The 12,103-nt window shown below is 42.8% G+C and overlaps 1 protein-coding gene across 1 annotated transcript; it reads right to left on the minus strand.

Annotated features, from left to right (window-relative positions):
* Nucleotides 1-7,406: 7,406 nt before the first annotated feature.
* On the minus strand, nucleotides 7,407-10,709 carry LOC127224419 (patr class I histocompatibility antigen, A-126 alpha chain). The gene is made up of 6 exons (XM_051187464.1): nucleotides 10,625-10,709; nucleotides 10,108-10,377; nucleotides 9,674-9,949; nucleotides 8,794-9,072; nucleotides 8,557-8,655; nucleotides 7,407-7,472 (listed from the first exon to the last, which is right to left on the minus strand). Exons 1-6 carry the CDS (start codon nucleotides 10,707-10,709, stop codon nucleotides 7,429-7,431), a joined length of 1,053 nt encoding a protein of 350 aa, XP_051043421.1. The 3' UTR covers nucleotides 7,407-7,428.
* Between the last annotated feature and the right edge of the window lie 1,394 nt (nucleotides 10,710-12,103).

A 12,103-nucleotide genomic window follows, 5' to 3' on the forward strand; every position in this document is an offset into this window, starting at 1 on the left:
CCTAGGTGTCTGGAAAGCCTGGAGGGATTGAGACTTTGTTCCTCTCTGAGGAGTGAATTGCATCATGGTTTGTGGGGAGAGACCACAGTGAGTGTGAGTGGCTTTCTCCAGAATTCCGAGGCGCAGTGGGAGTGAGAACATGGGTCCAGATGGAAGGACTGGACAGCAGACAGAAGTTGAGGGCTACAGAAGACAATTCTGGGGCGATGAGGGAATTCCCAACCAAGACTTCCCCACCTCAGACACCTTGAAGACAAAACCTCAGACCAGGGACTTACAGAGACCCCTCCCCCTTGTAATTTGTGCCCTTTGTCACATCTGCTGTCTCTGAGTCCTGTTCAGGAGGTATGTTGAGATTCTGAGTGTTTTGCTTTCAGGATTTCTTGTTTGTCCTCCACATCATTAAATACCTCAAAGTTTTAATTAGGCTAAATCCAATAACATTTACTGTTTTAAAAGCTGCTCATGGTTGCCAACATCTGTAATCCCAGCTTAATCTACATGACACTGACATTGAAAATTTTATTATTTATGCGTGTGTGTGTGTGTGTGTGTGTGTGTGTGTGAGAGAGAGAGAGAGAGAGAGAGAGAGAAAGGAGGGGGGAGGGAGAGAGAATGTGTGCAAATATATGTCACCTGTGGGGATGCCATGGAGATCAGAAGAGGGAGTCAGGTTCCCTAGAACTGGAATAACAGGTGTTTGTGAGCTGGGTGCTAGGAACTGAACTGGGGTCATTCACAAGAGCAGTAAGCACTCTTAACCAGGGAACAATCTCTTCAGTCTCTTGATAGTTTGACTTATAAAAAAAAAAAAAGACTTAAAAAGTGAGACTGCTCTTATATTCTGCATTAAGCAGAGGTAATGAAGAATGTCTTAACTCCTAATGAGCTTTTCACAGCCTTGATTCAGACTAAGATGTCAACAGATTAACTCACTGTCAAGCACACTACAGAGAATATGGCAAGTAAATTTGAGAAGCATAAAAGTATTTTTGATATATGTACCCCATGAAAGTAAGTAACTTTATGGGTTCAATTCAGCTTCAAATGCTATTGGTTCTTTGTTTGTTTGTTTGTTTTTGTTTTTGTTAGTCTTGGAGGCACATGGATTATTACCACTACTCAAGAGGCTCAGGCAGGAGTGCTTCCAGGATTTGAGGAACAAACTAACTATATCATTTGTGTGTGTGTGTGTGTGTGTGTGTGTGTGTGTGTGCGCACGCGTGTAGGGATGCAGAATGTTGGAGAATAGTAAATGATTTATAGAAAGCCAATGTTCTTGGAGAATATGCAATTTCCTGTTGGACCTAGAGAACAGATGAGTTTGTAAATGATTTGAAAATTATTTTCTTTTGGCGTATCAGATGGGACTGAAGTTTGTGATGATGGTGTGTGGCAAAAGTCTGTGCAGAGTGCTAACAGTGTTTCCTACTGTCTTCTCCCTTGCATTTTGCTGTCATCCCTTTACTGATCTGTTTGTGGTGAGCTTTGTATTGTTTCTATGTGCAGGGTGGGTCTAGTGTTGCCAGATTCTAACTGGAGATCATCTTCCCACTCAGTGTAAGTTTCTGTGACCAGCACAGTTTTGCGCATTTGCATGGAAAAATAATGTGAAGTTCATTTATAAAGCAATTGAAAAACAAAACAAATAAACATAGACAACAAAAACATTATAAGCTGAGCATGATGGCACATGCCTTTAATCCCAGTACTCTGAAGGCAGAGGCAGGCAGATCTCTGAGTTTGAGGCCAGCCTGGTCTACAGAGTGAGTTCCAGGACAGCCAAGGCTACACAGAGAAACCCTGTCTTGAAACTCTAAATAATAATAATAATAATAATAATAATAATAACAACAACAACAACAACAACAACAATAATAATGGTAATAATGATATCAAATTAATTTTTTATCTTTAGGAGAATTTTAAAAAGAACACTATGAAAAGTGAAGTAGACAGATCCTGATCCATGACCGTGGGAAATGGCTGTTCACTTCATGGTATGAGAACTGGTCTAGCAATCTAAGGTCACTTGTAGGACTGGCCCTCCAATTGTCCTAATCTCATTTGCTTTGATTTACATGAATCCAGGGGTATATTTTTCTTTTATTTCGATGACAGTTGAGTGGTTTAGTAGTACTACATAAAGTTCTTTCTGATATAGGAACCCCAGGGGAAAAATCAAATATTTTTTTAGTCCTTTAAATATGAAGAGCACATATATCCCATTTTATAGAAGGTATGTGCAAGCCAAAGTGTGAGAGGTCACAAGAAGTCCATGTGGCCAGGATCCATCATGATGTCTGGACTCTTTTGTAGACATTTATTCATTTTAAACTGTGGTTAAATTATGGTATTAATTAAGTGCAAGCGTATGAATTGGGCACAAAAAGAATGAGGACATTTGAGGCTGTATGTTTAGTATCTGTAGGCCTACAATTTGCTATGTACATAGTTTTACATAGTTTTAGCTTCCTTTTTCTTTCTTTCTTTCTTTTCTTTTCTTTTTTTTTTTTTTTTTCAAGTTATGGTTTCTCTGTCCTGGAACTTGCACTGTAGACTAAGCTAGCCTTGAACTCAGAGATCCACCTGCCTACACCTTCTAAGTGCTGGGATTAAAGGTGTGCACCCCCCACCCCCAGCAGTTCTAGTTTTTTTGCTGTAGCAATGTTAGGGGGAAAGTGACTATCCAGTAACAAGGCATTCATGATAACATCTGCTGGCACATGAAGTACCAGCTGATGTTAAGAATATGTAGTTTCCTGATTGCGCCAACTTCTTGTCGAACTCTATATTTGTTATTTGGAGTCATTTTAATAGTGTTCATGTTTTCTTTTGTCAATCTTTTCAATGACATAAACTGACTTCCTAGTGAGATCAGTGTGCCCACAGGAAACTGGCATAGCCAGTTACAATCTGTCTTCTAAGGAACTGAAGGGTTTCTTCCCCTCAGAGCACAGTGGGGATGTCGATTCCACAGTCTGGGACAAGAATGAATAAATATAGACGTAGAACAGAAATGTGGGGGTTCTTTTCCCATTTTATTTTGCTCAAGGTATTTTCCACAAAATAAGTTGAAAACCATGGTGTTGAGAAAAAGACAGAAATAGGCAAGTGAGCACAAGAGGAAAAGGAGAAAAATAACTACAACTCACTCCCAGGGGTTGAAGAAAAGTAAAAAAGAAAAAAGATTGGAATCCTTTTTTTTTTTTTTTTTTTTTGTATTTGCTACCTCCTTCGTTCCCCTCCTTTCTTTTCTTCATCATCACCTTCATCTTCTTCACCTGCATCCTCATCCCCATCTTCAGTATCTTTCAGTCCTCTTCTTTCTCCTCCTCCTTCTTCCCATTCTCCTTCATCAGTTCTTGGTGATCTAAGCTGCTGAGTATGAGGGAAGGGGCCCTCCTAAATAACTAGCTATTTAGCATTCTGGTACACAAGAAGGGAAATAGGGTCAGTTGTGGCAGTCCTAATTTCTCTAACCAGAAAGTGGAAAAAGGCACACCACTATTTTTTGTAGCGCCTGCGCTACAGTCTGTTCCACTAATCTGGTGATGGCTTAGAGATTGAAATAAGAGGCAAGACAGTGGGTCTTAGCTCCTCACCAGCGGATGTGTGTTAGCAAAACAGGAAGAGTACCAATAACATCTCTGTGTCAAGATGTTCCAGCCAACAGCTTCAGGCTTGCTCAAGGTGCCTCCGGAGTCCATGCAGGTCCCTACAATTTTTAAAACTTCTAGTCCCTAATCTGCTTTAACTGTGGTTAGTCTTGGGATGTGACTGAGTTTGCCCAATGGCATATTTAACTTACATGGTATTTACTGATCTTAAGGGATATGTCCTGTTATTTAAAGGCAAGTCAGTTACTCTTCCACTGACCAACTTTTTATGACACCTGTAATCATTTGAAAGCAAAATCCTTGTTAGAGCTTTGCTTTTGTACTAGGCATAGTGTCTCATATCTCTAATCTCAGTATTCAAGAACCTGAGGCAGGAACACCATGGAGAGTTTCAGGCCAGCTGCAATACACAGTAAGAAACTGGAGCAAGAGTTGTAACTCAGCAGAGTGCTTGCCTGGCACAGAGGACCTGGATTTGATCATCATCTCATAAAACTAGGTGTGGTGGTGCACACTCAGCAATCAAGAAACAGAAGCAGGGGCTATAGACTTGAATCAGTAGTTAAAAGCACTTGCAGAGTGAATTGGCTTTTTGGAGCCCATTCTCTATAGAGGGATATCTTTCTCAGCCTAGATATAGAGGGGAGGGCCTTGGTCCTGCCCCAAATGATGTGACAGACTTTGATATTCCCCATGGGAGGCCTCATCCTCTCTAAAGAGCAGATGGCATGGGTGGGATGGGGAGATGGTGGGGGAAGTGGGAGGGTGGGAGGGAGACGGAACTGTGATTGGTATGTAAAATAAGATCATTTTTAATTTAAAAATCTTAAGGAAAAAGGAGCACTTGCAGAGGATCTGAATTTAATTCCCTCACTAATGTTGGGTGGCTCATAATCAAGAGTCTGGTCATTAAGGGTACTTGCAGAGATGTGAACATACCCTGCCCTCCACACACAAAGAAAAAGCAAATAAATATTTAAGGTGCGTTAAAAAAAAAAAATAGAAGCAGGAGAATTAGAAGTTCCAGGTCATCTTTGAATGAATGTACAATGAGTTCAAAGTAAGCCTGGCTGCACTGGACCCTGTTATAAACCACAATGACAACAACTCAAGAAACAGAAGTGTTTTGCTTTTGTGTCTTCAAAGAGTCTCTTTTGTGTGAGCCCTGTTTCTATTTTAGACAAAATCAATTTCCTGTAGCTCAGGGTAGCCTCGAACTAACAGAGATCCATCTGCATGTGCTGGTGTTAAAGGTGACAAGATTCAGGAATTTTGTCTTTCTGTTTCCAGGAATAATTTTCAAAGACTTGTGCAGCTACTTATAATTCTTAGACATGGAGCATCTCAGCCAACTACATGTTCTGGGCTTGTATATTTATATCAAGAAGGAATTCCTGGCCAGAGCAGAAGTGAGGTATCTACAGTCTGTGCTTCAGGATCTAACACACCAGGGTTCTAAAAACCTGTGTAAATCATACAACAGGAGACTTGGGTGTTCTTCTGTCTCCTGGGTGCATCATTTCTCCTTTTGCTTATTACTGTCTTATGAGAGAGAGAGAGAGAGAGAGAGAGAGAGAGAGAGAGAGAGAGAGAGAGAGAGAGAGAGAGATTCAGATACTGTCTCCTACAGGTTTCAAAATCAGTATCTGGTGTGGTACCCTCTGGTGGATACAAGTACTAGGGTGATGTTCCAGCTAGCTCCTTCCTGTGAAGGGAGGATCCTCCCTCCCTCCGAAGTCTTCTAACAACTTCTCTCTTCCCACATTGTTAAGATGGGCTCTCCTTTGTTGTTTGCACTGTTCTGTGTGCTCCAGCATAGCTGCCCTATGAGCTGCCAGGAGAGTCTTCTGTGTATCTCTAATCTCACCATGGGAATGCTGGGTTTGTGTGTTTTTGTGTGAGGGATCATCAGGCTTTCATCAGAACAAGATGAAATCTAAGAAATCTTGCTGAGCCTTCTTCCTTTTTGGCTCACTTCAGCCTCTCTAGTAGGTGGGATTACTGATGTGAACCATTGTTAACTAGCTTCATAATTTGATCCCTTTAAGCTATCACAATGCCACCTTCATTTGTAAGTAAATATAATCAGTATAATTGTAGTAAAAACAATTGATGTGGTTGCACATGACTATAATCCCAGTCCCAGGAGTCTGAGGCAAATTGCAAGTTTAAGGCTAGTCATTGCTATATAGTAGACTTATAAACTTAGAAATGACAAAATGCTACATCAAATAGTAACAATATTCAGAGTATGCTAAAGTAGCCCTTCAAAATATGTATTGCAATAAATTTGAAATCTAGAAGAAATGGATAAATTTCTTGACATATGTGACCTACCAAAACTAAACCAGGAACATATAAACAATATTGGGAAAACATTTTCAAATATATGCAAAGATCATGACTTTAGAAAAAGTACTCATTGTGGTGATATTTTGTTTATGATCTAACAAAGCTTGCCTGTAAGTCTGAGTGCAAAACTAGCCACACTAGTTAGCCTTAGAGGCCAGGCAGTGGTGGCACACACCTTTAACACCAGCACTGGGGAGACATGCAGATGGATCTCTGTTAGTTTGAGGCTACCCTGAGCTACAGGAAATTGATCTAGTCTAAAAGAGAAACAGGGCTCACACAAAAGTGATCTCAGCTTTAGGGATCCCACACCATTAATCCCAGCACTAGAGAGGAATATAAGGCAGGAGGAGACTGGAGCTCAGTGAGTCTGAGGAGCAGTCTGAGGTTCAGTGAATCGCCCCTTTGGTCTGAGCATTGGTAGAGGTGAGAACACTCAGGTGGCTGGCTGCTTTTACTTCTCTGATCTTTAGCTTTAATCCCAATATCTGTCTCTGGCTTTTTATTATTAATACCAATTAGAATTTGTGCTACAACTACTGGATCAAGAAATTATATCAAGAGTTGGCAAGTGAATTGTATGAAATTGAAAAGCTTCTGCACAGCAAAGGTAACAAGAGAGTGAAAAACAGTCTAAGAAATTCTAGAAAATCTTTACTGAAGTCTGGACTGAAGAAATTTATTTGGGAAGTGATATTAAATGATATTTAAAGCCTTGGAGGAGAATAAAATCACCAACAGTGTGATTAGCTGAAGAAGAGAAAGGAAGAAGTGGGTTCTGGCCCAGAACTTAGTGATCTCTTCAGAGCATTTATCTGGAGCAAACTGCACAGCTCTGGAACTGTGTTTAGAAGACCCATAGACTAGAGAGTCCCAGACTTTGCTGTAAAGAGGAGTCTCCTGGACATCTCAAAATTCAAAAATTTTGGTGCAGAAACTGCTGGTGTTCAGATAATATAGCAAGAAGGAGCCCCAAACTCAATATGTCAGCCTCACTGGTGGTGAAGTCATTCCTGAGGCTAGAGCTGATTGGTTCTATACCCAACATTGCCAGAAATTGGGCAAAAGTATTTCTGGGCCTTTAAGGCCAGTCTGCATTGCTGTATTACTTTTTTTCATTGTTGTGACAAAATATCTATCAGAAACAAATTAGAATGACTTATTCTGACTCACCATTTAAGAGGGTACAGTCTGTCTTCACATAAGGCATGGTGGAGTTCATGGGACTGGGAACATGTAGCCTGGACTCCCCAAACTTCAATGGATCAGGAAGCAGAGAATAGAAATCTCAGCTGGCTTCATCATGTTCTTCCTTTTATTCAATCTTGGCTCAAGGGATGGCTCCACCCACAGAGTACATCTTCCCTTCTCATTTAATCATCTCTGAAAACATTTTCATAGGCATGCCCAGAATTGCATCTCCTAGGATAAATCCAGTGAAGAGTAATTATCACAGCTACACAGTGAGTTCAAAACCAGCCTGAGGTGCAGTGGAAGACCCTGTCAAAAAAAATAAATGAAACAAAAAAGGAGGAAGTAAGTCCTGGCTTCCATACTCAACAATCTAAAGAATAGATTCAGAAAAAGGCCTGAATATTTTGGGGAAAGTTTCACGATCACTGATGTTAGCAGTAGGCACAGTATACACGATGAAGTATCTTGCATAGATGTTATTATTATTATTATTTTTCTGTTGCCCAAGAAAGAAAAAGGAGGACATTTATCAGCACTCAAGCTGGCATGTTCAGATATGCATATTGTTTTCTCTACCATAGGGTATAGCCTCAGATGAAAGACATAAGAAGTCATTATATAGGGAAAGTTTCTGACTGGTTCTTATCTGAAATTATTCTTATTTTTAGGTACAGATAATGAAGTCTAAATTCTTATTATTTAAACATAAAATGTTTTTTCTATGTGATGCTGGAGAATAGGAGATCATTTTGTTTTGGAAAAATCCAATAGACTAAATTCTGATAGGATCATCAATATCAGGTCCCACACATTGATCCACTGGGCAGAGAACTACTGGTGCCCTGGAGTGGGTCACTGTGACAGTTTCCCTGATGCTCCTGGAAACAGCATGTGACAATGTCATCTTTCCCAAATGCAATCTATGCAGTTCTGGCTTTTCTTTATCACCATGTGCTGAGTCGTATCCATGTGGTCATTCAACTGATGGAACTAAGGACTCAAACATTCATGTGCAGGAATGTTTGAGAAAGCGGTGAGGGACTTGGTCTCTGCCTCCTTTCTACACTGTGAGTATTTCCCTAGTGTGCAGAGTTCAAGAGCTGGGACGTGTGGTAAAGGGGTGGAATCAGAATGAGGAAAATTGATTTCTGGAAAAGTTCTCTGAGTAACTACATCTTGGGAAAGAAGAAGACTGATAGGGATGCAGGACAGTGATGTCCTGCAACCCTGGAATTTAAAAGGTGTTAGTACACAGAGTCCCTGGTTGGGTAAGCATGCTTGTATAGATATGTCTCACAATAGCAAAGCAGGAGATGAGCACATTTCCACCTAAGGCTTCAACACTGTGGAGACAAAACCCTCAGACACCAGTCCCTTCCCTTTTCCATACTTTTCCTCATCATCACAATGGCAGCCACAGCTCCAGTGAGCACAACTCCAAGGAGAACCACACCAACAGTCATTCCAATGTTGGGCCAAGAAGATGGCTCTAGGAAAAGAGGGTGGGGAGGAGAGGATAGGGTTGAGGGGTCACAATCCCCAACTCAGCACTCACCCTACTCAGGCATCTCCAGGCTAACTACTTTTCCTGACAACAGGCTCTGTGCTCACTTATATCTCTCCTTACCCCATCTCAGGATGAGGGGCTCGGGTAGCCCCTCATGATGCACAAGGCATGTGTATCTCTGTTCATCTCCAGAAGGTACCACCACAGCTGCCCACTTCTGGAAAGTTCCATCTCCTGCAGGCCTGGTCTCAGCCAGCTCCATGTCCTGCATCTGGTCCTCCCCATCACGTTGCCAGGTCAGGGTGATCTCAACTGGATAGAAGCCCAGGGCCCAGCACCTCAGGGTGACATCGCCTTTGGGTGGTCTGGGGTGATGGGTTACATGTGCCTTTGGGGGATCTGAGAGGAAGAGTTGGAAAACCTATGCATTTTATATTCTTTCTGGGAATTTAAGCAGTATTAATATGACCATCCCAACAATGGACAGTAGACTTGAGATGCTACAAAGGTACAAATCCCACACAAGTAGCCTGGACTCAGGATTCAGGATAATCTATTCCATATTAAGTTCTAGAATCATGGTGAGCCAGCCCAGTAGAAACTCCAGGTTTTCTACCACGAAAAGGGAATTTCAGGTCCTGAGTGAGTAGGACACTAAGAGACTTTGCATCCATCCCTCCTCCATCAGGCCTCCAAAAACATTGGGCATGGATAGTACACAGGCCTTGGGTCAGGCCATGGGTTGCAGCTCCAAGGAATGGCTGGTTGATTATTTCTGAGATCTTCCATCACAAGAAAGACCCTCTGAACATTCCTGAGAGAAAGATGGGCCTTTGGGAGAGTCAATCTCGATGTTGGGTGAGTAAACCAAGGAGCACTCTTACCCCTCCAGGTCAAGAGAGAGAGAGACAATATTCTGTCTGATCGCATTTGTCTACCTCCAGGGACACGAGGTCCAGTCCCAGCACAGATGGAGGAATTTCCTCATTGTCCTTCTTACCTGTTCTCTGCAGTGTCTCCTTCCCTATCTCCAAATGTCTGAGGAGTGTCTCTACACATCTTCCCTCCAGAATGGCTCTGATGCGGTCTGCTACACCATCAGCTTTCCACTTGTGCGCAGCGATCTGAGCTGAGGTGTCACCAGCGGTCCAGGAGCTCAGGTCCTCGTTCAGGCTGAGGTAATCTTTGCCGTCATAAGCGTGCGCATAGTACCCTCTGATGAGTCGCCCATCGGGCCCAACTTCACAGCCAATTAAACACTGGATGGTGTGAGAACCTGGTCCCTCCTCTGAGGTCAGCACTGTTCACAAAGCCCCACCCCATTCACTCCCGGTATTTGGACCGAAACTTATGTCAAAACCGGGTCCTGGTCTGATGGTGAAGACTGAACCCAGGGCATAGGGGCCTGAGACAACTTGGCTTGGAGTCACTCACCGTCACTGCTGTGGTTGTAGACGCTCATTGCCAATCTCAGGTTTTCTCGGGCCCTCTGTGCATAACTCTCGGCATATTTTACCTCCTCTTCCCAAAACTTCTGACCCATTCGCTTTACCCATGACCCTCGGGGCTCTGTTCTCGGACTCTCTGCATCGCTGTCGAAGCTCATGAACTCCGTGTCATCCACGTAGCCGACGATGATGACTCGGGGCTCCCGGACCCCAGGACCGGACGTCGTGGTAACAAAATAGCGCAGCGAGTGTGAACCTGGGGACAACGCGCCCTGCCACTGTGAGACCCTGAGCGTGCCCCAGGGATCAGCGGGCAGATGCAAAGTCCTGGAAGGGATTGGGGCACTAGACTCGGGACCGGGGGTAGGGGTGGGGGTTGGAGGGAGGGAGGGCAGACTCCCAGCTAGGGATCGGAAGGGTCTGTCTGGGCTTGTGAGATGAGCTTTCCCCTAAGAAGTCCTGGCCCTTCCCGGAGAGGTTGTTTTCCTGGACTCTGCACTCACCCGCGCTGGTTTGGGTCTCCTCAGTCTTGGTCAAAGCCAGCACTGAGAGCAGCAGCAGGATGGGACGCAGGGTTGGAGCCTCCATCCTTTATGTCTAGAAAACCTGGGAGCATTGAGATCTTGTTCCTCTCTGTGGAGTTTATAGCGTCATGTTTGTGGGGAGATACCACAGTGGCTGTGGGTGGTTTTCCCCAGAATTCAGGCGTGCAGTGGAGTGAGAACATTGTCTACCAGCTGACACAGGTGGTGAGCTTGAGATGTCTTGACCAGGGACTTATGGAGACCCCTTCTCCCTGTAGGTGGTGCTCTTTCTCACATCCACTCTCTGAATCCTGTTCAGAATCTGTGTCATTCAAGATTCTGAATGTTTTGGATTCAGGATCTCTGATTTGTGTTAAGACATTATTGATGACCTCCAAGAATTTTTATGTCGGTTGTGTCTAAGGACATTTATCTTGTCAAAAACTGAAGCTTAAGTGGTCCTGGTGGCTGGTGCCTGCCTGTACCCAAGGCTGGGTTGAGGCAGAAAGTTTGACCTGAGTTTGAGACCATTGTGGGCTACATGAGACCGACCTTTTTAAAAGTTATTTTTATTTATATATATGTGTGTAAGTTTGTGTGAGCATGAAGATGCCTGTGAAGGTCCGATTCCCTGGAACTGGAGTTACAGGAGGTTGTGGGTGCTAGGAAGCAGAATGGGGTCATCTACCAGAGTAGCAAGCGATTTTAACCACTGAGTCCTCTCTCCAGCCCCTTGAGACTCTGTTTTAAAGGCTTTTTTTTTTTTTAAGATATTTTACAAATGTAATTGCCTCTTATTCTGCTGGCAAGTGGTGGTAAAGAGTATAATAACCCCTAACTGGTTTGGTTTTACAGTATCGATTCATACTAAGGTGTCAACAAGACTATCAAGCACAATACAGAAAATATGGCAAGTAAATTCTAGAAACTTTTTATTTTAGCCTCATGTATCCTGTGAAAGTATCAAAGTAACTTTGTGTTTTCATTGAGTTTTAAGAATTACTGTTTTTAGTCAGGCTTAGTAGCACATGCCTTTATTCATACCACTTTAAGAGGCGGAGGCAGGAGAGTTGCTGAGCTTTAAAGAATAGCATGGGCTATATACAAACTTTTATATCACTTTCTAAGTAGGAGAAGAGGAATGCAGAATGTCAGGAGATAATCAGCAATTTTTTTTTTGAGGTCTATGGACATGGAGAGCATCAGTGGCCTGTTGTGTCCAGAAAACAGGCTGTGAATTGTTCTCTTTGGAGCATTGAATAGCATTGGAGTAGATGATGATGGTATGTGGCAAAAGTCTGTCCAGGATGCTAACAGGCTTCCTTCCATGAGTCAGTTAACAAAACTGACAGAGAGGACCAGAGGAAATTGTTTTCTGTTTTGATGATTCAGAACATTAGGCAGGGTAGAGGGTAGCATAATAAAGCCTTTGCTAGTAAATTCCTTTACTTAAAATAA

The sequence above is a fragment of the Phodopus roborovskii genome, unplaced genomic scaffold (assembly GCF_943737965.1).
Source record: "Phodopus roborovskii unplaced genomic scaffold, PHOROB, whole genome shotgun sequence".
Classification (NCBI taxonomy): domain Eukaryota; kingdom Metazoa; phylum Chordata; class Mammalia; order Rodentia; family Cricetidae; genus Phodopus; species Phodopus roborovskii.

Coding starts and splice junctions, on each gene's coding strand:
- LOC127224419 (XM_051187464.1), bottom strand. CDS start 10,709: ATGGAGGCTCCAACCCTGCGTCCCATCCTGCTGCTGCTCTCAGTGCTG. Junction 9,950..10,107: donor CTACAACCACAGCAGTGACG/GTGAGTGACTCC, acceptor AGGAGGGACCAG/GTTCTCACACCATCCAGTGT. Junction 9,073..9,673: donor GGAGACACTGCAGAGAACAG/GTAAGAAGGACA, acceptor TCTTCCTCTCAG/ATCCCCCAAAGGCACATGTA.